The sequence below is a fragment of the Rhinolophus sinicus genome, linkage group LG10, assembly GCF_036562045.2.
Source record: "Rhinolophus sinicus isolate RSC01 linkage group LG10, ASM3656204v1, whole genome shotgun sequence".
In the NCBI taxonomy this organism is placed as follows: domain Eukaryota; kingdom Metazoa; phylum Chordata; class Mammalia; order Chiroptera; family Rhinolophidae; genus Rhinolophus; species Rhinolophus sinicus.
Window position 1 is genome coordinate 49,266,957 of NC_133759.1, and position 26,888 is coordinate 49,293,844.

At 38.0% G+C, this 26,888-nt stretch overlaps 1 protein-coding gene across 3 annotated transcripts in view; it reads left to right on the forward strand.

Annotated features, from left to right (window-relative positions):
- Nucleotides 1-26,888, forward strand: part of CACNA2D3 (calcium voltage-gated channel auxiliary subunit alpha2delta 3) — an 829,919-nt gene that overhangs the window by 568,723 nt on the left and 234,308 nt on the right. For 2 of the 3 annotated variants that reach the window (XR_002136724.2, XM_074313124.1), the window contains exon 14: nucleotides 26,207-26,224. The exons of the other annotated variant lie outside the window; for it this stretch is intronic. Coding sequence is in view for 1 of the 2 variants with exons in the window: in XM_074313124.1 (XP_074169225.1) it covers nucleotides 26,207-26,224 (18 nt within the window). In the remaining variant the exon portion in view is untranslated. The remainder of the gene's footprint in view (nucleotides 1-26,206; nucleotides 26,225-26,888) is intronic. 3 annotated transcript variants of the gene reach the window in all.

The window sequence follows — 26,888 nt, forward strand, 5'->3', positions numbered from 1 at the left end:
ATGCCTGCACAGGACAGATGCTTAGGAAACATGTCCTGATCGGTTGGTATTGTCTTCCCTCCTTCACCAAGAATTTGCTGATGTTTACATGAGCATGGCATGACACCAAGCTGTTTATACCCATTTCTTGGCCTCACTCAATATTCAATAGGAATCTAAAGAGTTGGCAAAGGGTGTAAGAACTACCCTAGACCATGGTGAGTGAGGGCAGGCATTGTTTATATGCAGAGCAGGTGCAAAGACAGAAACACGGAGACAAGTAGCAAGGAAGTGAAATGCTAGCTCAATTCACATGTGATTAGACACTTTCCATTTTTAGCTCATGGCTTACATTTGCATAATTCTTTTAAAAGAAAAATTAATTATTTATGACTATAGCTTTTAACCAAACTGTGCATTTAAAGTAATCATTCTGGGTAATTTAAATAAAATCTTTTCTGTAAACAGTTTATGCTCATCAGAATGAGAAAACTGTTGGTTTATTCAATTAAAAGGACATTATTGCCAGTGTGGATTCTCTCTTTTTTTATTTGACTTCAAAATAGAGGACTGCCACATTGAGACAGATGTAACTTAATTAACTTGTCTCAAAAATGACCCGATGTTGCTTTTTAAAAGAAAATTTTAAAGATGATAGATTCCAAAAGGCTTCTCAAAAACCAAACCAGTATTTCAGAATACTGAAAAGAATTCTACCCTTTACTCTGACAGGCAGTGGGTACAGAAATTAGTTTGCGCCCAGACAAATATGTGGGACTTCCTCACGAGTCCAGTGGAGTCAGAGATGGTTCCAATCGAAGCTCTCCCATACTGGGATCTTTAAAAATACAAAACCATTGGAACTGCTTGGTGCTTTTGTCAGTGGTACCATCCACAGTAGTTAAAGAGGCTGTTTCACGGAAGCCTACCATGATTTCAGGAGGTGACTGTCTTTGACTTACTGACTGCTTCCCTGAATGTGTATGGTCCATGGTACACTCTGGGAAGAGTGACACCTGGAGCATTTTCCCGGAGCATGCACTCAACGCCAGGGTTCATGTTGGACCCTCTTACATGTTGGGATGAAATGCCTAGAAGCCACAGACCCACTTCCATCCCAGAAACCAGACCCAAAGCTGGTGTGAGCAGCGTTGGCAGACATGACTCTAGGGGATATTAGGAAGTGTGCAGATGGAGCAGTAGAGACCAGGTATACTCCTGTCAGGAGCTTACTTTGTGAAAGCCACTCGGATTGTCTAGACCTCTCAAATATGATGGTTGAACTAAATAGCTGTCTTTTTTTTCCTTAATTAGCAAAGTTCTTTTACTCAAATGAAATCATAACAGTCATCATCTATAAAATAAAGAGCAGTTCTGATTAAATTGGGCCCCTATTGCTCAGTCTCTCTGAGGTTCACAGAATTTAGGGTTCCACAGAGCAGATTTCATGAACCACTGGTATAGAGTTGGTAAAATGTCTTAGTGAATCAGGTCTCTGGTTGTAAAGGAAATGCAGCTCAGCCAGACTTGTGTGATTAAGGAGCATCTATTGAACCATAAAACTAAAGTGGCAAAGTGTGTATCTCTTCAGGTATGGCTGGATTTAGGTGCTCAAAGGTTGTTGAGAATCTGTCTCTTGCCATCTCTTGGCTCTATTTTATTCTGTTTAGCTTTATTATCAGGTGAGATTCTTGTTCTCTTGCTGTGTCGAGAAAGACCTGAGAGTAGGAGATAGGTTTTGTCTCACAGACAAAACAAAGTGCTGTTATCAAAGGAAGGGACATATTCTGTTTAGGCAAAAAGAAGCCATTCTCTCCACCTCCCTTACAGTTCTAAAAACCTGTGAGTCTAAGCAAATCCTATTATTTTTCTTCTGTTATCTGTGGAGATTTTGTTCAAGCCTAGTGATAGAGGACTTGTACCTCTGTGGAGAATAAACCAATGTTTGTACAAAGGGAAAAAAGGACAGGTAGATGTAGGGGGAACACAGAAGAAGATGATAGAAAATAGAAAATGCCAACCTATCTCAACAATCCTGAGTTCAGTCATCTTTTAGGAAGGAAATGAATCAATTATTTTTGTCCTGTTATCATAAAGATTTGTTGGTTCACCACCATCCCCCCGCCCACCCCATATCTCCTGTGCTACATTGAAGTGGGAGCCAAGAGTGTAACAGGTTTTATTCCTCTACTTCCTATGCTCTTTGCAGCTGTTTGGCAAGTGTTCCTTAAGCTCATGTTTCAACCAACTTTTGTATAAATGCCCAGAATTCATGGCTGATTGAGCTACTTGAGCTTTGCAAATGAAGACATTGGTGATATATCTTTGCTTAAGGTTTAATATTAAGGTAGTTTGGATTGTGTGACCCATGCATACCAAACCCTGACCTCAGGTGTCTTCCTGAGAGAAGCAGAGTTAGGGGACCAGATCACAATCTTGATGATGATGGAGCCAAAGCCTCTTACAGCCCTGAGCTAGAACCCTACTAAATAAGGAGGTACCACAATCAGGAACCTTTTTGTCTAGGTCAGTATAATGCAGTGACTTCGCCGAGAAAGCTAAGTTGATACCTTAGCTTTGCCATTTGCCACCCACACTAACTTGTTCGTGTCACGCTCAAAAGGTACAGTTTCACAATACCAACCTTCTGTTACTATTGCTGCTTAATGAACACCCCAAAACATAGTGTTGTGAAGCAACCATTTTCAGATGCTCACAAATGCTGCAGCAGGAATCTGGACAGGAAACATTCTGGGAACTTGGCTGAGGACACTCAAAGGTCAGGGTGCATTGATTGCTGGGGACTAGCGTCACCGGGAGGCGTCTTCATTCACATGTTGGGTGGTGACTACTGGCTGTTGACTAAGGTTCAGCATCAGGTGAGCTGTCAGCAGGATACCCATGCTGGCCACACGGACATCACCCCTCCATGTGGTTGCTTTGTATGAGCCAATTTGAGCTTCCACACAGCAAGGCGGAAGTGTATGACATTTATAGCCTATCCCTGGAAGTTACATGCTGACATCTCCCCCATACTCTCTAGACTGAGGCAGTCACAAAGATCCTCCTGATTTCAGGGGGTGGAAACATAGATCCCAATACTTTAGAGGAGGAATGACAACATTACATTGTAAATAGAACATGGCATGGAGATGCTGGTATGGCTCACCCTGGAAAATGCAATCTTCCATATGTGATAAATTATATCAATGGATATCAGTTATAAAAATATTATAATAACTGCATTCATGTGATAAACACTATTTGGTCATGATTTTTTTTTCTTTTTATATATTGCTAGAGTCCGTTTGCTAACATTTAATTAAGGATTTTTGTTTCTATGTTCACAAGGGATTTTAGTCTGTAGTTTGTTTTTTCTTGTAATCTGTCAAGTTTTGATCATTGTAAATTAATACAATGTGTTGAGGAGTATTTCCATCTTTATCTTATGAAAAAGTTTGTGTAACTTTGATGTATTTCTCCTTAAATATTGTTAGAATTCACTAATGAAACCATTTGGGCCTAGAGCTTTCTTAGGGGGACGATTTTAATTCCACATTCATTTTCTTTCATAGATGTAGGGCTTTTAGATTTTGTATTTCTTATAGCAATTTTCCTCATTTGTGTTTTAAGGAATTTGTCCATTTCATTTAAGTTGCTGAATTTATTGGCATAAGGATGTTCATGATGTTCTCTTACCCTTTTCGTGTACTTAGGATCTATGGTGATATCCCCTCTTTCATTGCTGATATTAGCAATTTGCTATCAGTGTAGCTATCTGTTTTTCAATTTTTTAATATATTTCTGAAGAAGTAGCCTTTGGTTGCATCAGTTTTACTCTTTTGTTAAATTTCTGTTGCTTGATTTTGCTCTTATTTTTTAGTTTTTTGTTTGTTTTTTTCCTCTGATTATTTGGTGTTTAATTTGGTCTTTTTTTCTAGCTTCTTTAGATGAAGCCTTTACGATTGATATTAAACCTTTCTCCTTTTTCATTATAAGCATTTAAAGTTACATGTTTCTTTCTGAGAACTATTTTAGCTGCATCTCACAACTTTTGATATACTATGTTTTCATTTTCATTCAGTTCAAAATATTTTCTGATGTCACTTGTGACTTATGGATTTTATGACTTATGGGTTATTTAGAAGTGTGTTATTTTTCAAATACCTTCATATTAGTAGGCATATTATTGTTACTGAGTTCTAATTTGATTCTCTTGTGTTCAGAGACTATATCCTATGATGTCAATAATTTTGTTTCTTGACACTTGTTTTATGTCCCAGCATATGGTCTTTCTTGGTGCATATTTCATAGGCACTGGAAAAGAATATATATTCTGTAGTTATTGTGCATACTGTTCTAGAACTATCAATTGGATGAAATTGGTTGCTAGTATTGTTCAAGTCTTTTCTATAGTTACTGATTTTCTGTCTAGTTGTTTCATCAATTACCAAGAGAGGACTGTTGAAATCACCAATGAAAATTCTAAACTCATCTATTTCATTTTTTGATTGTCAATTTTTGTGTCATATATTTTGAAGCTCTATTATTAGTAGCATATACTATATCCTTGTGATTAATAGGCCATTTTGTTACTGTAAAATATTTTTGTTTATCTCTCATAATATTCCTTGTCCTAAAGTCTATTTAGTTTGATATAAATATAACCAATCCAACTTTCTTCTGACTATTGTTTTGTGGTATATATTTTTCATACTTTTACCTTTAACTTACATATCTTTTTTATTTAAAGCATACCTTTATAGCAAAATATAGTTGGATCTTTTTAATGCAACTTGACAATCTCTTTTTAATTGGTGCATTTAATCCATTTACCTTTAATGTATTATCTTTATTGTTGAGTTTTAAGTCTACCATATTGTTATAAATATCTATCTCATCTGTTCATTTTTTTGCTTACTTACCATCATAGATAAGTACATGTATTTATATATATTTATAATATGTATACATATATACATTCTTTTATTTTGCTTCTTTTTTGTCCTCCTTTTGAATTAATTGAGTGTTCTAAATTCCATTTTATCATCACTATTGGCCTATTAGCTATACTTTTTACCCTGTTCCCCAAAAATAAGACCTAGCTGGACAATCAGTTCTAATGTGCGTTTTGGAGCAAAAATTAATATAAGACCCAGTATTATATTATATTATATTATATTATATTATATTATATTATATTATTATATTATATAAGACCTGGTCTTATATTATAGTAAAATAAGACCGGGTCTTATAATAATTTTTGCTCCAAAAGATGCATTAGAGCTGATTGTCCAGCTAGGTCTTTTTTTGGGGGAAACATGGTAGTTGTGTCTTTTGAGTGGTTGTTCTGTTGTAATAATTTGCATCTTCAACTTCTCACCATCTACCTTCCTTATAATGGAAGGAACTTAACAATCGTATATGCCATGCCCCCCCTCCATCCTCTGTGAAGTTATTATTATACTTTTTACTCCTACGTATATTCTAAACCCAACACCCAACACAATGCACTGTTTTTATTTTGCTTAAAACAGTTAATTAAAAAGTGAGGGGAAAAATTTCATTATTTACCCAATTTTTTTCTTTTCCATTTCTGATACTATTTATTCTTTTGTATAGATTGAAGCTTCCATCTGGAATCATTTTCATTTGGCCTGAAGAACTTCATTCTTTTCTAAACTGTAACTCTACTAGCAGTGATTTCTTTCTTTCTTTCTTTCTTTTTTTTTTTTTTTTTTGTCTGAAAACATTTTATTTCACCACCTTTTGGAGAGATATTTTCACTGGATATAGAATTTTAAGTTTACATTTTTTTCTTGCAGTACTTTAAAGCAAATGTTCTCTCATCATCTGGTTTGAGTTGTTTCTAGTGAGAAGTTAATGATAATTACCTTTGATCCTCTATACCTATGTGCTTTACTTCGGTTGCTTTTAAGATTTTGTTGTTATGGTTGGTTTTCAGAAATTGTATTATAATGTTGTTCTTTAACCTTCCTTTTTTCTCTCTTGCTTTATTTCAGTTTCAATTACTTTAATTGCTTTGCTTTCAGGATCACTGATCTTTTCCCCTGAAATGTCTAATTTGCTGTTAAGCCCATCTGGTGACTTTTTTTATTTAAGTATTGTATTTTTCAAATCTGAGTCCTATTTGGTTTTGGTTTTTAGTGTTTTTTGGCATTGTTTTTAGATTTTATTTCTCCCTTCATAATGTTCAGTTTTCCTTTATGTTCTTGATTATATCTGTAATAGCCGATTCGAAGTCCATGTTTTCCAATTATATCATTCCTGGGTATATTTCTACTGATTGATTTTTTTTTTCCTCTCATGAGTCACATTTTTCTTTTTCTATGTCTAGTAATTTTTATTAGCTGTTGAACATAATGACATCATGATAGTGGGCGTTATGTTTTTGAGTGTCTGGATTTTGTTGTCTTCCTTTAACAAGTATTGAGTTCTGCTCTGGTTGTCAGTTAATTTACTTATGTATCAGATTGGCCCTTTACATTTTTTATCTTAAGCTTTGGTTAGGCAGATAAGGTGCATCTTTCACGCTAGGCTTAGTTTAGTTTTAATCCGAGCCACAGACTTGCAGGGGTTCTTATTGAGTGCCCCAGGTGTTTAACATGGTATTCTATACTGGCTGCTTGGAATTTATAAATTCCCAGCCATGTTTGAGGTCCAATAGATTTTTTTTTCACTTACAGCTTCATTACAGTTCCCCTCCTCTCTCTTCTGTAATTGTGCTTTGCCCAGCCTCATGGAGTCTCACCCTATACGTGCACATTTTAGTATTAAATTAAAGATGCAAGAGGACCTCTCCCTAGATTTCTGGAGCTCTTTCTCTGTATAGTTTTCTCTCTGGTGTTCTACATTGCAAATTATAGCCACCTCAGCCTTCAACTCTGATTCTTTCCTCCTCAGTTCAGCACAACTACCAGCCCTTGCTTGGGTTCACTGCCCTGCTCTGGGGTCTTATAAACACCTCCACATAGAGTATTGAAGTGATCATGAGTCTCACCTCACTTTTCTGCCTTCTTTCACAAGCAAAGTCTGTGCTGATTGTTGACCAATATCAAAGGACACTTTTTCTTTTCTTTTTTTTTTTTTTTTTGCATTGTGTCCAGTTTTCTAGCTGTTTGTGTCAGGAGGGCTAATCCAATAGTACTTAATTCCATGTGACCACAGTAAAAATTTAAAAATAAAAGATGACAATGATTATTTTATCTTCTAGATTGTTGCATTAAATTATTTAATTTGTTCATTTGTATTCAAGATTTAAAAACATACTGGGTTTGAATTAATTTTTACCAGAGAATAATGCTCATCTTTTTGAAAAACGTTTTTAAGACAGTGGCAATTTATTGGATGTGACATTCAGATAATTTGTATTTGAATATGATACTATACCAAGTCATTTTAGTTGTGTGATAGCCCTCCATTTTTATACTTCTCCTTTTTTTTTTCTTTCTTTTTTTAAAATTTCTTATCCATGGTACCTAACTTATCTACTCAATATAAATGACAGCATTTTGTAGCTCAGGTCTTGGCATGTGGATTCCTCTAGTTCTTAAGTGTAAATTTCAGAAGCCTATTGGTCTCTTAGAGATGTGGGCCCAAGTGTTACTGATAAGACCTGACTTTCTTAACTTAAGAGAAAAAAAAGTCCTATAAAATGACAAAAAAGTCACTAGGAAATAAAGATATTAGACAAGAGTTACTCTGTTTTATGATTTAATTGTAAGCTAATCAAAACCATAAGAAAAATTCCAATGGAAATACACATGGACTTCAAAATTATAGGAACATGTGTTTGGCAAAATATGTTTTAAAAATTGCCAAACCCCAGATTTGGGGGTTGGGGTGTAAAATGTAGTTTGAGAGATCAGCAGTCCCAGCATATTAATAGACCTCTTCTTTTCTAGACATGACCAAAATAAGTCTGAAGTAGTATGGAATTCAGTGTGTCAGTAGACTTGAGTGGGGGACAAAACCCTCTCCTACTCTACTGGCAAGCAGACCATTTCATTTTTATTTTTACTTCGTATTCACTTCATTATCCATGAATATTATTTTGAGTTTTTAGGAAAAGACCAATTGAATTATTTTACTTGTTTATCCTGTTGGGTCAAAAAAACGGGGGTTGGGGTCAGTCTCAATTTTCCCATTTTTATAATGTAGGTGATTGTATTTGACCCCTCGAATTGTCATGAGAATTTCTCATGAGGATGCATCCAGATGCCTTAGCTCCTGGCCTGACATACAGTAAGCGCTGACTGTACAAGCTCTTATTGTTAGTAAATAAGATTCAGTCTTGATTTGAACAGTGCTTAGATGCAAAAAGAGAACTAATGTCATTCAACACATAGCTTTGGCGACATTTTCTGTGTTCAGGTAAATATAAAATATATTTACTGATGGGCCCAGGTGAAAACAATATGTAAGAGAAGGAAATGTTCATAGATTTTTCATAGAAAGAATTTCTCATAGGCTAGAATCATGGACTCATCACAGACTAGAATCACAGAGCTGGGAGTTTCCTGAAGGATCCCCTAGTTGAGAATATCTACAGAGGATTGTCTGTTACCCCTAGCTCACACCTTTGCCGTTGACTATATAATGCATTCAACTCATGGAGATACAGGCTTAATGGATGAAAGAACGGCGTAGTCTTTTGCTCTTACTTAATAGATTAAGTTTTTCATAGGAGATAGAAAATGGAAGGGCCAAATTGTAACTTTGAGTTATAGATATAGAGTTAGAAATAGAGATAATCTATCAATGAAATGTGTAATTTACCAGATTGGCCACTAAAAAATATAGCACTGACATTCTGGCCCATTCTTTGTGAGTGTGCAGAATCCATGTTTACCTTCATTTCTGGCCCCTTTGATTTTGTTTACTATGTCATATACTGTCTCTATACTCCTTCTACCGTAGATATGAAAGGTGATTGGAGATTCATTCATTTTACAATTAACAAAGGATGTATGTTGAGGGGAGGGCCTTTCTAGTCCTCTTTCTTGGGTACACAATATTTCTAGTTAAGTTGTTACACAGATTTCTTTGTGATTCAACAGTTTGGCAGATCCCTGAAAATTCTCTCTTGAAGACATCTGTTGAGTGAAGTAATGGTTTCATTGCAAACTCTTGAGTTTTCATTAGTTTTCCTCTGAGGGTTTTTTTTTTTTTTTTTTAAAGTAAAGTTGACATACAATATTATATTAGTTTCAGGTGTACAACATAGTGATTCAACATTTATATTCCTTACCATGTGATCACAGTAAGTCTAGTAACCATATGTCACCAAACAAAGTTATTATGATAATATTGACTATTTTTCCTATGCTATACATTACATACCCATGACTTATTATTATTATTTTTTTTGTAAACTGGATGTTTGTTCCAGTTTACAACTCTTATTCCCTTTCACCTTTTTCACATAATCCCCTACTCCATTTCTGGTAACCATCCCTTTGTTCTCTGTATAATGAGTCTGTTTCTGTTTGTTTTATTTGTTCATTTGTTTTGTTCTATTTAGATTTCATATATAACCTCTGAAATCATAGGATATTTGTCTTTGTCTGACTTATTTCACTTAGCACAATACCCTCTTGGTTCATACATGTTATCGCATATGGCAAGATTTCATTTTATTTTATGACTGAGTAATATTCCATTGCATGTGCGTGGTGAGGGAGTATGGATGCATGTATCCATTCATCTATCAATAGACACCTAGGCAGTTGCCATATTTTGGCTATTGTAAGTAATACTGTAATGAACATGAGACGCATATTTCTTTTGAAATTGGTGTTTTCGTTTTCTTCTAATAAATACCCAGATGTGGAAATGCTGGATCGTATGATAGTTACATTTTTAAATTTTGAGGCATGTCTATACTGTCTTCGATAGTGGCTGTACCAATTTACAATCCCATCAACAGTTCATGAGGGTTGCCTTTTTCTCCACATCTTCATGAACACTTGCTTTTTGTTGACTTTTATAATACCCATTATGACAAATGTGAGGTGATATCTTACTGTGATTTTGATTTGCATTTCCTGGTGATTAGTGATCTTGAACATCTTTTCATATGTCTGTTGGCCATCTGTATGTTTTCTTTGGAGAAATGACTGTTCAGGTCTTCTGCCCTTTTTTAATTTGATTTTTTTTTTTTTTTGGTTTTAAGTTTTATGAGTTTTTTGTTGTTGTTTTTTTAAAAATATATTTTGGCTATTAACCCCTTCTGGAATATATCATTTGCAAATATTTTTTCCCATTTAGTAGGTTGTCTTTTTGTTTTGTTGATGGTTTCCTTTGCTGTGCAAGTGCTTTTTAGTTTCATACAGTTCATTTGCTTATTTTTTTTCTTTTGTTATCCTTGCCTGAAGAGACATATCCAGAAAAATATTCCTAAGACTAGTTTCAAAGAGTTTACTGCCTATGTTTTCTTCTTCGAGATTTATGGTTTCAGGTCTTACATGTAAGTCTTTAATCCATGGATGGTGTAAAAAACTGATCTAGTCTTTCTTTTTTTGCATGTATCTATCCATTTCTCCCAACACTGTTTATTGAAGAGACTATCTTTTCCCCATTGTATATTCCTGTGTCCTTTGTCATGGATTAATGATCATGTAAATGTGGGTTAATTTCTGGGCTTTCTATTCTGCTCCATTGATCTATGTGTCTGTTTTTGTGCCAGTAAGCTGTTTTGATTACTATAACTTTGTAGTTTGAAATCAGGCAATGTGATATCTCCAGCTTTTTTCTTCTTTATCAAGAATGCTTTGGCTATTTGGAGTCTTTTGTGGTTCTATGTAAATTTTAGAATTATATGTTCTAGTTCTGTGAAAAATACCATTGCTATTTTGATAGGAATTGCATTGAATCTGTATATTTTTTTGGGTAGTATAGACCTTTTAGTGATATTAATTCTTACAATCTATGAGCATGGTATATCCTTCCATTTATTTGTGTATTCTTCAATTTCTTTCATTAATGTGTTATAGTTTTCAGAGTACAGCTCTTTTATCTCCTTGGTTAAATTTATCCCTAGGCATGTTTATTGATTGATTGATGTAATTGTAAATAAGCTGGTTCCCTGAATTTCTGTTTCTGATAGTTTATTATTAGTGTATGGAAATGCCACTGATTTCTGTATATTAATTTTGTACACTTCAACTTTCCTGAATTCATTTACTCTAATACTTTTTTTTGTGGAGTCTTTAGGTATTTCTATGTGTAGTATAGTGTCATCTGTGAATAGTGACAGTTTTACCGCTTCCTTTCCAATTTTGATGCCATTTATTTATTTTTCTTGTCTGATTGCTGTGGCTAGGACTTCCAATACCTATGCTGGATAAAACTGGTGAGAGTGGGCATATTTGTCTTAATCCTGGTATTAAGGGAACTCTGTTAGCTTTTCGCCATTGAGTATGATGCTAGCTGTGGGTTTGTCATATGTGGCCTTTATTATGTTGAGCTAAATTCCATCTATTCCCACTTTCTTGAGGGGGTTAATATAAATGGATGCTGTATTTTGTCAGATGCTTTTTCTGTATCTATTAAGGTGATCATTTGATTTTTATCCTTTGTTTTGCTGATGCAGTGTATCACATTTATTGATGTGCCTATTTTGAACCATACTTGATCATGTTGTATGATCCTTTTAAAGTATAGTTGAATTCAGTTTGCTAATATTTTGCTGAGAATTTTTGTGCCTATATTCATCAGAGGTATTGGTCTGTAATTTTCTTTCTCTGTAGTGTTTTTGTCTGGTTTTGGTAACAGGGTAATGCTGGCTTCATATAATGAATTTAGAAGTATTGCTAACTTTTCAATTCTTTGGAATAGTTTTTTTTCTGAAATAGCATTAATTCTTCTTTAAATGTTTGATAGAATTCACCTTTTAAACTGTCTGGTCCTGGACTTTTGTTTGTTGGGAGTTTTTTATTATTGATTCAGTTTTCTTACTAGTAATTGGTCTGATTTCTTTTTCTTCCTGATTCAGTCTAGGAAGATTGTATGCTTTTAGGAATTTATGCATTTCTCTGGTTGTCCTATTTGTTGGCATATTGTTGTTTGTGGTATTCAGTTATGATTCTTTGTATTTCTCTGGTGTCAGTTGTCACTTCTGTTTCGTTTCTTATTACATTTATTTGGGTTCTCTCTTTTCTTTTTTTTTTTGATGAGTCTGGCTATAGGTTTTCAATTTTGTTTATCTTTTCATAGAATCAACTTTTGGTGTCATTGATCTTTTCTATTGTTTTTTAGTCTCTATATAATATTTTTTTTCCACTCTGATCTTTATTATTTCCTTCCTTCTGCTAATTTTGTGCTTTGTTTGTTGTTATTTTCCTAGTTTCCTTACATGTAAGGTGAGAATGTTTGTTTGAGATTTTTCTTGTTTCTTGATGTAAGCCTTGAATCACTATGAATTTCCCTCTTAGGACTGCTCTTCCTGTGTCCCATATATTTTGGAGCATTGTGTTTCCATTTTCATTAGTCTTAAGATTTTTTCCCCTTTGATTTCTTCATTATCCCACTTATTGTTTAGTAGCATGTTGTTCAGGCTCTATGTGTTTGTGCTTTTTTCCAGCTTTCTCATTGTATTTGATTTCTAGTATCATACTGTTGTAATTGAAAAAGATGTTTGATATGATTTCAATCTTCTTAAATTTATTGGGACTTGTTTTATGGCCTAACATTAAGTTTATCCTAGAGCATGTTTCATGTTCAGTTGATAAGAATATGTATTATGTTGGTTTTGGTTGAAATGTTCTAAAAATATCTATTAAGCTCATTTTTTGTTTGTTTAAGGTCACTGTTTCCTTGTTGATTTTCTGTCTGGATCATTTATCCATTGATGTAAGTGCGGTGTTAAAGTCCCCTGTGATTATTGTTTGTATTATCAGTGTCTGCCTTTTTGTCAGTTAATATTTGTTTTATGTATTTAAGTGCTTCTATGTTGGGTGTGTTTTTAATAAGTGTTATATCCTCTTGTTGGATTGATCTCTTTATCTTTATGTTATGTCCTTCTATTATGGTCTTTGTTTTAAAGTCTGTTTTTCCTGATAAAAAAGTACTTATGCCCCAGCTTTCCTTTTGTTTCAATGTGCATGAAATATCTTTTTCCATACCTTCACTTTCAGTCTGTGTGTGTCTTTCAATCAGAATGAGTGTCTTGTAGACAGCAAGCATATGAGTCTTGTTTTCTTGCATCCAGCCACCCTGTGTATTTTGATTGGAGTATTTAGTCCATTTACATTTAAAGTAATTATAGATAGGTATGTACTTTTGCCATTTTGTAAATTGTTTTCTGGTTGTTTGTATAGGTCTTCTCTGTTTCTTTCTTCTTCTGTTATTCTATGCTGTTATATATTGATGATTTTCTTTAGTGATATGTCTGGATTTCTTTATGTTTTTGTATACATATTATAGTTTTTTGGTTTGTGGCTGCCATGAGATTCATATATAAGAGCCTATGTTTATAGCAGTCTATTTTAAGTTGATTATTGCTTAAGTTTGAATGCATTTCAAAACCATTAATTTTTTTTACTCACATTTACATTTTTGACATCATATTTTACATCTTCTGTGTGTGTGTATTCTTTAATTTATGATTGTAGTTACACATTATCTTACTTCTTTTGTCTTTTAACCTTAATACTAACTTTTTAATTGGTTGAGCCACTATTTTTATGAAATGTTTGCATTTATCAATGAGATTGTTTTTTTTTTCCCTACACTTTATTAATTTTAGTTTTGCCATTTCTTTTTTTGTTTAAAGAAGTCCTTTTAACATTTCTTGTAGTGCTGGTTTAGTAATGATGAACTTCTTAGCTATTACTTTTTTGGGAAACTCTTTATTCCCTAAATTCTGAATGATGACCCTGCTAGTTAGAGTATTCTTGGTTGTAGGTTTTATCCTTTTATCACTTTGAATATATTGTGGCATTCCCTTATGGCATGCAAAGTTTCTGCTGAAACATCACCTGATAGCTTTATTGGGGTTCCCTTGTGTGCAACTATCTACTTTTCTTTTGCTGCTTTTAAGATTCTTTCTTTATCTTTAACTTTGGGGATTTTAATTACATTGTATCTTAGTGTGGCCTTTTCGGGTTCATCTTGTTTGCGACTCAATTGCTTCCCGGATTTAGATGTATGTTTCCTTCACCTGGTTAGAGAGTTTTTCAACCATTATTTCTTCAAATAGGTTTTCTGTCCCTTTCTCTCTCTCTTCTCATTCTGGGACCCCTATAATGTGAATGTTGGTATGCTTGAATGTTCCAGAGGTCCCTTAGACTATTTTTATTTTATTTTTATTTTTTGCTGTTCTGATTGGGTGATTTCTACTACCTTGTCTACCAGATTTCTGATCCATTCTTATGTATCATCTAATCTGTTGTTGATTTCCTCTAATGCATTTTTCTTTTCATTTCAGTTATTGTATTCTTCAGTTCTTTTTGGTCCTTTTTTGTGTTTTCTGCCTCTTTGTTAAAGTTCTCACTAAGTTCATTCATTTTTCTCCTGAGTTCATTGAACATTTTTGTAACCGTTGTTTTGAACGCTTTATCTGATAGATCAATTATCTCCATTTTGTTTAGTTATTTTTCTGGGGTTTTGTCCTGACCTTTCATTTGGAACATATTCCTTTATCTCATTTTGGCTGTCTCTCTATGTTTGTTTGTATGTGTTAGGTAGATCCACTGCATTTGTAGGTCTTGAAAAAAATGGCCTTTTATAGAAGGTATTTTGTGAGTTTCAGTGCCACAATCCCCCTGCTCATCAAAGCCAAGTGCTCCAGGGATATCCCCGGTTTGATTGCATATGTCTTCCTACTGTAGTAGAGCTGCAATCACCTATGGGCATGCCCACTGCAATCACGGTGGATGGGGTTGACCCTCAGGTGGACTGGATGCAAGGACCAGCTATGATTACTTTGGACAATCTGGTGTTTGAGGGCTTGCCCCCTGGAGTAGGAGCTACTTTAGAGGAGCTCTGGTACCACTGAGGCTGTCTGTCAGGTGTGTTGGTTGTTGGAGGTGTGGCTCTGGTGCAGGTCAAGGCTGGCTGCCAGGTGTGCCAGGCCTTGAGCCTCTTAGGAGGGGCTCTGGTATGAGCCACTGCTGGCTGCTGCTTGTGCCAGGCTTGTGCTGCTTTGGAAAGGTTACAGTGTGAGCCAAGGAAGGCTGCCCCTTGTGTTGGGCTTGGGGCCACTTGGTAAGAGCTACAATGCTAGCCAAGGCTTATGCTGGGCTTGGGGTTGCTTGGGGAAGGCTGTGATGTAAGCCAAGGCCAGCTGCTACTTTTGCATGGCTTGGACCCACTTGGAAAAACCTTCGATGGGAATTGAGGCTGGTCACTGTGTGTGGTGGGTCTGGAGCTGCTTGGAAGAGATTCTGACCAGGACAAGTGGATTGGGCGGGGCTGGCTGGATCTCAAGAGGAATGGCAGGGCAGGGTGAATGATGTTAGCCAGGTTAGTGGAGAGGGATAGATTCAGTGCCCACCTGCACCAAGCCATCCATATGGGAAAAGAGCACAAGAAAAGAAAGAAAGAAACAGTGGCACCCACCAGAGCTTCTCTCCAAAGAGAGAGTTCCCACCAATCCCTGCCCCTCCTCTGAGGGTTTCTTATGCCTCCTTTTGTGGGGAGGGTGGGAACCAATTCATCTGTTTTGGAGGGTTTCAAGATCTTTGCTCACTGTCTCCCCTTGTAAGGCCTTCCTTGGAAGGCCATTCTGCTCATTGCTGATTCTTCTGGTTCTCTGAGTCTATGCAATGTCGTATGTGCTCTCTGCTTTCAGACATCAAGGCCCATGTCTCTCCCAGGTGGCTGCAGATCCAGATGGTGAGAGGCGGAAGGAAAGTATCAGTACCTTCCTCTGTTACACCTCGGTTGGTACTTTTCTTCCTACTTCCCTTTCCTCCCTCAACCTTCTCACTACAGTGTTTCCTTATATAGCCCTGAGTTGGCTCCAGGTTCATAGTCTCAGAGGAATTGCATGACATGCATAAATTATGAAACATTTTTGCAAATTAAGTTTTAATTAAAACCAGAAGCTTAGAACATCCAACTGGAAGTAGTCACAAAGTTGAAAAGTGACACTGGTCGGGTGGGAGTTCAGGAGAAGGTCTGAGTGGGTTTGCATCCTGCTCAGATATTTCCAAAATGAATCCTGCAGAAAAGAACTTCCTTCCCTATCAGACTTTCCTTAATCTAAACTGATCCCTGGATTGCCATGTGGACCAATGTGGTTCCCAAGCAGGAAATACAAATGCATCATGGTGGTGGTTTTATCTGGACTTCGCCAAATTTCCTCTGCTTCTACCAACCTGTGTTCTCATAGGGAACAAGCAGGACCACAGGCTCCCCAACACTGCCAGAAGTCCAGACAATTTATCAGCAAGATTACCACCCAAAATAATGTTGAAGAATGACAATTTTAATTGGAAACTTATTTTTACAATACAATGCAGAGTTCAAGCCTGATGAGAAATGACTTCTTATTGTGAGAATTTTCAGAACATTATAATGAGCAAAATGTCTGGGGTTTTCCCCCAGCCGATAGTCCTTAGCTATATGTAATGTGAGAATTGTTCTGGTCTGCCCATTAATAATCCACATTTCCAGCGTCCCAAAAAATGTCTGCCATCAAGTGAAGAATTTATGCAGGCTTGCCTTTCATCTAGGCATGGCTCTACTGCTATAACAAAAACATTAGATTTTTTCATCTGAAGTGAAGTTTGAAAAATCTGACCTTTGGCCATTCAGGAATTTTGAATTTGAATATTCTCTTTGTCTTCAACTTATTTGGACCGCAGAAAAGACCCATCCATATAATCTATTTTTAAAAATTACTGGGAAGTTTTTTGAGTTGATTATACATAGTGTTGGCTTAGGGGTGGTGAAATGAACATTAGAAAGAGAGAATCCTGGTCAGAGGGTAAATTAGGACAACTTTTCTGGAGAACATTTGGATTGAAATATACAATGCTCTTAACTAATAATTCAGCTTCTTGAGAAGTTGAAAATGTGTATAAACAATTTCACTACAACGATGTTTATTATTACAGGGATGTTTACACTATGAGGATGTTTATTACACTGTCATTTGTGTTAGTGACAAGGTGAATATAACTCAGCTAATAATAAGGAATTCAATAAGTAATTTATTATACCTTCAAATAATTGAATCTTGTGCAGTTATTTAACATCCTGTTGACTGAGGTCAACAAGGATATTACCACCATAGGTGGCTCTAAATGTCTCCTTTTGCCTATATCTTATATCTAATTTTCTACAAGGAAAATGTATTGCTTGTGAGATTTTTTTTTTAAGAAACACTTTAAAAAGTATATGTGTTGCAAAGAAGAGTGTTTCTGTCCATATTTTTCTTGCTTTTAAACATACTGTTGGAAAAATAAAGTTCCATCTGTACTCCAAACTAGATGTTGAGAAATCACTAATAAATTGCATATGGTCAGGTAAGATAACACCCAAGATAGCAAGACAATATGGAATGCATAGACACCGTGCTCCCCATGTGTCTTTCTAACAAGGTTTGAAGGATTTATAGGATATGAAGCAAAAATTTGAATGAGGATTTGAGTAATTTTGAAGTAGAAAAGTCAGTTATATATGTATTTTTTTAAATTGACCTTGTTTTTGTTCTTGCCTTCTACTCTGCAAGGTTTTCTATCTCTAGAGAACTTCCATTCTTTCCTCCTTCATCAACACTACCATAACAAAGAATTGATTGAAGCCATGAGACTTGGGGCAGTCGCCTCTATTATGGATTATAGAATAAGCAGCAGAGTTCCAACATTTAAGAAGAAAGAGGAGTATGGAGTAAAGAAAGTAAACTGACCCTCATGCGAAGGCCAGGGGAAAAGGAGATTCTAAGGACAAAGAGAGTGGCACAAAGAGATACCCTTTTGTCTCATGACTTACCTAATATTATCATAAAGACCAAAATGGCTTCCAGACTTTTGAGAAATATGATGCCCTGTGTGGTTGTAAGGAAATTTCACACATTGCATTGGAAATCTTTTGAGGCGATTACTCCTGAGTAATTCTGAAGCTGAGCAAACAGTATGGAAATATTTTGATGAATCCCTTGATTTGTACGAGTAAAATTTAATTGTGAGCAGCCATGGCATGTACTAGAGATGGCCAGCTGCAGGTATCTATGGAAATAATGGGAAAACTCAGTGTTTTCAGGATGCCTCCATGGCTCGTACCAAGCTGGAAGCCACTAGAAGCTAAGTCCCATGGATGCACATGGAGCTCAAATGATATCATTGGCGCTGAGTTTTTTCCATCTGACTGCCCCGCCTTCCATGATATTGGCTTCACTCTCAGGCCCCATTTGATAATCTGTCCCCAGCAGTGCAGGCTCTAGTTGGAAGAGGAGAGAAAGGGTGAGAGGGATGTAACTTTTGATTACTTCTATAGAAGTCCTTATTAGATTAGGTTAGATCACATGTCTACTCTGAGCTAATTAATATAGCCAAGAAAGGGTGATGAGTTGATTGACTTAGGTCTGGGCACTGTCCACATTGTGGGGCTTGGAGCAGAGCCTTCCTTACCCAGAGCATGGGGACTGCTATGAAAGAAAGGCATTACGATGAGAACAAAGAGACACATGTCCACTATCAGAGTTACACACTGTCTAAAGCACCTTATTCAGTCCTTACCACTTCTTTACGTAAGCCACTGGGAAGGAGTGATGGCCCATTGAGGGGGCTTGTGAGCTCAGGCCCATGGACTTCTCTGTGGACCATGAGGTAGTTGGTTATTAGTTAAACTCTCACACACCATGAGCTTGGGACCAACCCTGAAAACTAGAGGTTTCAAGGTCAGGAGGTATAGACAGCAACCATTACTTGCCAGAGGCTTTAGTAGGTTCTCAACGTGTATTTATCTCATTAGATCCTCGCCTTAGTCCGATAAAATGGTGTTATTGCTACCACCGTAGAGATGAGAAATTCAAAGATGATATATTGTTGCCCAAGTCTTCACAGCTGGTTAGTGGTAGGGGTAGGATTGGATACCTGATCTACTGAACTCCAAGGCCCTCCCTCCTTCCTTCATTTCTGCTCCATTTCCTTCTTCCCTTTTCCTTCCTTTACTTCCTCCCTCCTTTCTGTTTCCTTTCTTCCTTTTTTCTTCTAGTTTTAACTTTGTTTTTCTCTCCCTCCTTCTTCCTCCTTCCTTCCTTCTTCCGTCCTCCTTCCCTTTCCTTCCCTTCCCTTCTCTTTCCCTTTTCTACCCCTTCAACAAATATGTACTACATTCTTATAGTGCATGTGTAGTCCTTAGTGATAAACAATGAATAAGATACATGTGGCCCCTGGATGTATCTTAAGTTCTTAGCTGGAGAGGTAATAAAAAAATAAACAAGAAGATTACAGAATGTAATAAATCATGAAACAGGAATAAACAAGATGATGTCATAGAAAGACACTTGAGTTAAGATAAGGGCTCCTGTCAGAGGAGGTGCCATCAGAGCTGAAATCTGACAGATGTATTGGAATCAGTGAGGTGTGGGGGCTGTGGGAGGGTGTCAGGGAATTGATATGGGCAGGAGGGCAGAGCATCAGCCAATCACAGAAAGCCCCACAAAGGCTTTGAGGTTAGCAAGCAAGGTTTGGACAACAGGGCTGACAAAGTACCAGGCTTACACTGTTAGATCATTCTGGATGCAGTGTAGAGAAAGGATTGGGGGTGGAATATAAGTGAGGAGACAGATGAGTAACAATGGTGGCTCGCCCGGGGGGGTGGCAGAAGTGGATGGATGTGGGACAGAACTTGCACCACCAAATCTTAGCTCACCAGAGACCTTCCCCTCCTTGGCATAGGTTTTGGAGTTAAAGCCAATTAACAGAACTTCCTCTGATATATAGAAGAGTGGGCTCTTTATCCCACTTTGCTTAATGAGGAAGAATGGAAGATTATAAATGCAAACATGAACAAGAAAAAAATAAACACAAGGAACCTTTGCAGCGAACAGGGATCTATCGCTCATTCATAAGGCCTGAGGCAAAGGGCCAGTTTTACAAATGGAATAAACATATGTAGGCCAGGCGTTTTTTGTTTTACACAGTTGGCAGGAAAACACTTTGTTTCCCATTTGGTCTTTATATATTTTATAGTGAAATGTGTTGTTTTGATCAATAGATCTTTAATTGGAGTTTTATTTTTGAAAAAGTCCAACGAGTTCTGGAACTTTGTTGAGCAAGAGCAATGGATGTCCACTCAGTTGTCCCCATGACTCTCCGTGGAACTGTGCCATTGAAACGAAGCAAATGAGGGAAGTTAAAACAAAAACACTCCCTTTCCTCGCTGGACGCACTGTCTCATCTTGAGACACCTTTATTTAGCCGCAAGGACTCAGTACTCACCTGCATCTCTTTCTGTTCACCTGCGATGCCTCATGGCCCCTCTCCCAGCCCACCTCAGCAAGTAGTCTCGAATTGGTGGCACCCCACCCCCACCCCCACCCCATGATTCAGTCCCCAGATGTCAACTCTCTTCTACCTGCACTCACTCCACTCCCTTAGGTGACCTTGTCTCCATGCGGACAGTGACCATACCGCGTACCCTACACCTCTGCCTGCAAGGTCAGTGGACGTTCTAACGTTGTCAGTTTTAGACAAAACTGAACTTCTGATATTTTCCCTCAGATATGCTTCTCCCATAGTCTTCCTCTTCTCAGAAAATGGCTGTTCCATTTTTGCATTTACCTGGGCCAAAAACCTTGGACACACCGTTGATGTCTCTCTTCTCATATTATCATCCAGTCTGTCATCTCTGCTCTCCAATAGATCTAGGTGGCACCTCCTGCCACCTTCACCACCAGCACCTTGATCCATTTCTACACCATCTCTCCTCTAAATTATTTAATAACCTTTTCACTAGCCTCCCTTCTCAAATCCTGTCTTTGCTGCTCTCTGGCTGTGTGACCCTGTAGTTCTATCATCTGCAAAACTGGGGTAATAATAGAACTTGCCTAATAAGGTGTTTGTGAGGTTTCAATAAATGAATATAGGTAAAACACTTGGAATGGGGCATAGCACGCGCTGGCGGTTGTCCTCAACGTCCTAGTGAGTGCTTTCCATCGTCCAGAATAACTACTAGAGCACCAGCCATCATATCAACATTCCTGGCAGCAGGATGAAGGGAGTCCTTTTAAGGACACTATCTGGAAAAGCCACATCCATGGGTGGGCCACAACTGAATCACTTAGCCATACCAAGTTCCAATAAAGTCCATTAGCTGAGCTTGGCTTAGCTAAACCCTAAACTCTAAAAGTTGGGTTTCTGTTACCAATAGAAAAGGGCAAAATAGCAGCTACTGCAACTGGCAGTAGCTATGCTATGAAATGGAGGTATGTGGAGTTATGAGGGCATGTGAGGAGGGCATGTGATACGGAGTCAGACAAGCCTTCTCTGAGACAGTGACAACTGATCAAAGAAGTAGAGGTGTTAGCTCAGCAGGGGAGGACGTGTAGAATGAGGGTTCTAGGAGGAAGAAAGAACAGATGTCAATGTCTGTGACAGGAGAGGGCATGGTAAACAATTAGGCTACACCATACATCATATCACATGCTGAGAAACATGGTAGGCTGCATTCTCTGTCTTCTATCCAGACTCTCCCCTAAAGTGTAGTACCAGGGTTTCTCATTGCCGTTTTCTTATATGGGAGAAGTCCAGATGGAATTGTCCAACAGGCCCCAAGTCCTGCAGGAGACTAAGTGGGCTTTATCACCCTTCATCTTCATGAGAAGCAGCCCCTTGAACCTGACGTTTAAAGCAAAGGTGGGGCTGCAGAGAGACTTGACTTTGACCCTCAGCTCAAGCATTTCTTGGCTAGATAAACTTGTACTTAGCTATTTTTTTTAAATTAAAGTTTATTGGGGTGACAATTGTTAATAAAGTTACATAGATTTTAGGTGTACCATTCTGTAATACATCATCTATATAAATCCCATTGTGTGTTCACCACCCAGCATCAGTTCTCTTTCTATCACCATATATTTGATCCCCTTTACCCTCATCTACCACCCCCCTGTACTTAGCTATTCTAAATACAGTTGACCCTTGAACAGTGCAGGGGGCTGGGGCACCAACCTCCCCTGACCCCCACATGGTCAAAACTCCCCATATAACTTTTTAGCCTACTATTGACCAGAAGCTTTACCAATAGCAGAAACCATCAAGTAACGCATATTTTGTATGTTATATTTATTATGTCTGTATTCTTACAATAAAAAATGCTAGAGAAAAGAAAATGTTAGTAAAAATCATAGGAAGAAAAAATACATTTACAGTAGTTATTAAAAACACATCCACATATAAGTGGACCCATGCAGTTCAAACTTTTGCTGTTCAAGGGTCAAGTGCATTATCTATGTCCTCATCTATAAACTGAGAAGAATACTGTATCTAACCCAGGGTTCCTCTGTGAGAACCAGCATTGCTCAAGATGGTGAAACATTTAGCCAAACCTGGTCCTTTGAGAATGTTCACTAAAGGGGAGCTGTTCCTATTATTACTGCCACCTTCATCTTTAGTCCTTTCCTCTCCTCCACTCTATCTTGAATGACAAATTCTCCATCTTTCTATGTTTGAATATGAAGTATCACATGAATGTATCCTGCAACAGCTTTTCTCTAGGAATGTGCACGCACACAGCCTACCATAACTTCTTTCTTTCTTTGCCCCTCCTTTTAAAAAGTGACAAGAAGATGTGTACCGTTGGGTATAGAATCATCCAAACTGGGGAGATTTGTCCTACAAAGATCCTGAAGCTGGCTGTGGAGACCTTGATGTAGTGAGTGAGAAAACAGACCCAGAGCCTGACAATGCAGGACAAAGTGGCTTTGAAGAAGGAAAGGTCTTTGCAGAAGAGAAGTTGCCTCCCCTCTGGCCATGCGATGATGGGCAGTTCCCAGGCTGGTTTTATGCACACCCATGGGTCAGGGAGACTGTCTGCACATGTACAGAAACCGGTGCCTGGCATGAGAATCCGAGGGTTTCATATCTATCCTTCTGGCAGAGATATTTATTTTTCTCTTGAAAGCCGTCAGCTTTGGTTATCAACTTGGTATGCGTGTGGGTGCAAGGAAGTGGATTCAAAACAGGTACCCCATTATCTTTGCCTGGCATTCACCCTACGTATACCCTACTAATAAGATACCTTCCTTAACAAGGTGAGCACCAATCACAGGCACAGCTTAGAGAACTTCATAGAGACTTACATTCAGGGCAGATACCCTCATGCCCTAATGGAGCCTGCAACCTAGTAGAGGAGAGACACTCAACAAATAAATCACAGAAAAATCATATATGTGCTCAGAACTGCAAAGGAAAAGTACAGTAAGACCTTTAGAGATCATCATGGCCAGGAATATGTTTTGCTATTCCTTATTTTTTTGGCCCACAACAGACATTGCTAATTGGCTATTACATTCTTTCCAACACAACTCAGACATAACTGCAGAACCCTTCTCAATATGGCCCTCCAGACAGCCATTACTAATCAGTCAGACTTGGCTCTCAAGGCAAAACCTATTGGCCTCCCAAGATCTGGCCCATTCTCCAGTCCTCCCTCCGCCATCCCTTTTTACAGACAAGCGCCCTGGCCAAAGGCTGGAAGGCATGGGCCTCAAGACTGCAGCCAGAGACCAGGGTAGACCAATGTCCGGCTGGTCTGGCTCCCTGCTCAGGGCTCTGCGCACTGTTTGTGAATGTCAGGTGGGTGGTGTGTCCTCCAGAAAGCCAACCCCCAAGCAGTAGCACCTAAATTTGTTATGTTCTATTCTGAGGCTGCTTTTCAGAAGTCTGACCTGTTTAGGGCATTGCAAGCTGTAATTTATGGTATTTTAAAGCTCCGATAGGAAAGTTGCTCTTTGTTCTTATGAGTTATTTCTTGAGGAAAATATATGTTTTGTGGAGAGTTTGAGGGCAGTCTTAAACTGAAGACATCACCACAAAGCCTAGTCTCTCATTTTCCTTCCCAGGATTTCTTCTCATGTGCTTAAATGGGTGACTTAAAAAGTAGTGTTTTCTGCTCAGCTAAGATAAAACTTTGAGAGAGACAGAGAAAGCGAGAGAGAGAGGGGGTGGGAGGAGAGAGAGAGAGAGAGAGAGAGAGAAAGGACAGCTCTTCTTTCAAAGAAACCTGTCAAGTCCGGCAGTGTGTGCAAGACTTAACTTTGGTATTTATTTTATGGTTCATCAAACATTTATAATTCTCACCCCCCCCCCCCGTGCATTTCATATGACATAAGCTGTGATTCAATACAAATGCTTTCCTAAGGAAACATACATTTATCATTATCCCTTAATGTTCACCTCCCCAAGGTTTCTTTTCCGTTGTGTGAAAAGATGTTTAATATTTAAGAGACTTTTCTTTAAGTGATTCCTCATTTTAGGCTCAATTTCTCACCTCTTGATGCATTTTTTCTGAACTCTTGAGAAGCCCTGGAGGAACTTGTGAACTTCCTTTTTGAATAGTGGCAGCCATAACCAGGAGGAAAGAATCAGAAAAACATGCTTGTATTACTGTCTTCTTAAATTGGTAGACCTTTTAGGATAAAATTGCTTGAAAAGCGAGTGTTGGAGAGGTTGGGGTCTGCCCTTCATGAAAATTCTTTAGACCATTCTGGAGAAGTCTCTAAGATCCAATACATTTTGTTGGTGTGGATTAATCCCTTCTGCCCTTTGCTGGGCTCCATCCACATGGGCAGAAGCTTAGAATAGTTTCAAGAAAGGCTTGGTCTTAGGGCATATATAGAGAGAGCACACCACCCAGGGTGAAAAAAAGAATGGTAAAGGCAGAAGATTCAAATGGGGACCTTGGATGTCTGGTTCAGTTGTCTTGCATCTTCTAGTATTTCTGATGTTATAAACTGGAGAGAAACAGGAAGTCTGCAGTCACAATTTCCAAGTGTTTGTGGCTTTTAAGAGTGTGGGGGTTGAACTGAATTTGTATATTCTAAAGTCAGGCAACCCAGCTTTCTAATGTATCTATGGGACATTGTACAATTACTTCACCTCAAACTTCCATTTTATGTTTCATCTGTAAAATGGGGGTAATAAGGGTACCTAGTACTGGGTTGCTACGATTTTGTTTCATAATATAAATAAAGGGCGTAACACAGTGCCTGATGACAAGTTCACACTCAATAAATGTTCATCTGTATGACAAGAAGTATGTCTTGAAAATGATGTAATTCCTAGATTTGGTATTTAATATGTGGATAATAGTAATTCCACTCCAGATTAGAAAGATGTTTATTAAAACACTGCATGCTATCTATAATGGCAGTCACAAATACTGTGGCATTAAACCACCGCCTAATTGTCTCCATGTAGGAAAATAGACAAATGTGTCTCATAAATGTTCATCTTTTCCACATATCTATGACTTCCGTTCCTTGCCTGTGCCATTGGGAAAGCTATTATGTCTTATTTTATGGAGTGACTGACTGCCTTTTTGTTGTTCTTAGAACATTAGCTTACTTCAAATGCACAAATTCTTGAGCATGCTTCCTTAGCCACCAATAAAGGAAACAGTTAATGTGCTACAAAGCAAGAAAAATTGACTTTAAGAGCATAAGCTACTTCTAATGGTCTTACCTTTATGTGCAGCAGGGTTTCTCAACTTTGGTGTAATCGACATTTGGGCCAGAGAGGTCTTTGTTGTGGGGGCTGTCCTGTGTATTGTAAGCAATTTAGCAGCATCTCTGGTCTCTAACCGCTAGAGGCCAATAGCACTTGTTCCTGCCCATCCCCCCAGTTTTGACACCTCCAAATGTCTCCAGTCATCCTCCAGTGGGAACTGTTGGCATACAGGAAGAAGGGATCAGCTCTGGGAAGTGTGTGCTTTGGGCCGCTGGACAGAAGAACCTCAGGTCCAGCTTTTAGGAGGTTATCAAACTGCCTGGGCATGGTCATTCCCAAAACATGTGCTCACAGATTAGCTGTTGATACTACAGATTCACATAGCAGGTGAAATCATCAACACTAAAGCTTTGTTTTGGGAAATGACCTGGCTTTGGTTTTATTTTCCTCTTTTTCTCTCATTATTGGTATTTCCATTTTCCAATGGCAGCTGAATGAAGTTTTACAGTTAATCTTACCTTCTTATGTAATGATGGCATTTTTCTTTCTTTTTTCTTTTGTTTTGTTTTCCCCTTACTTTTCAGCTCCCTCAGGCACAAAAGGTAAACTCTTCTCCATCACATTCCAGCCATCCCCAGTCGTGCATGTCTTCATGGTCTTGTGCACTAAGCACTGCTCATGACCAGTGAAATGGTTTTCCTCTTACAACTTCAGAAGTTGGACAGGAACGGAAAGGCCAACAGAGGCAGTTGTCCACTGTCTCCTGCCAAGCTAATCCCACCAAAGAATCCTACAGTGGCCAGTGGTTTGGGGGTGAATCTATGCCCAACCATTTTGCTGAGAATTCTCAAACAATAGGTCAAGAGTAAGTTTGGCACATTCCTTCAGATGTAGCATTCCAGGTCTTCCCCTGGGATACTTTCCTAGGAAGACGGACAATGTGAATAATTAGTAAGATCCATCAACCAAGTTTAGCCAAATCTCTGAAAAGTGCCCTTGGGTTTCATTATTTGCAAAATCAGCAGCTCCTTCGCTTGCCTCATCACTCATACCACCCAGAGTGCATCAGAGCAGAGTTCTTACCAATGGCCAGACCCTTTCACTGGTCCTCATGTCTGTCTGAGATGATCTGGTTCACCATCTAGAATGTTCTCTGTCCAGAAAGATTCCATGTGGTTGCAGTGCTGGCTTTGCTGTATCGTCTCCATGGCATGTCATTGTATCCTAAGGACAGTTATGGCAGAAAAAATGTCACGTGATGCCTGC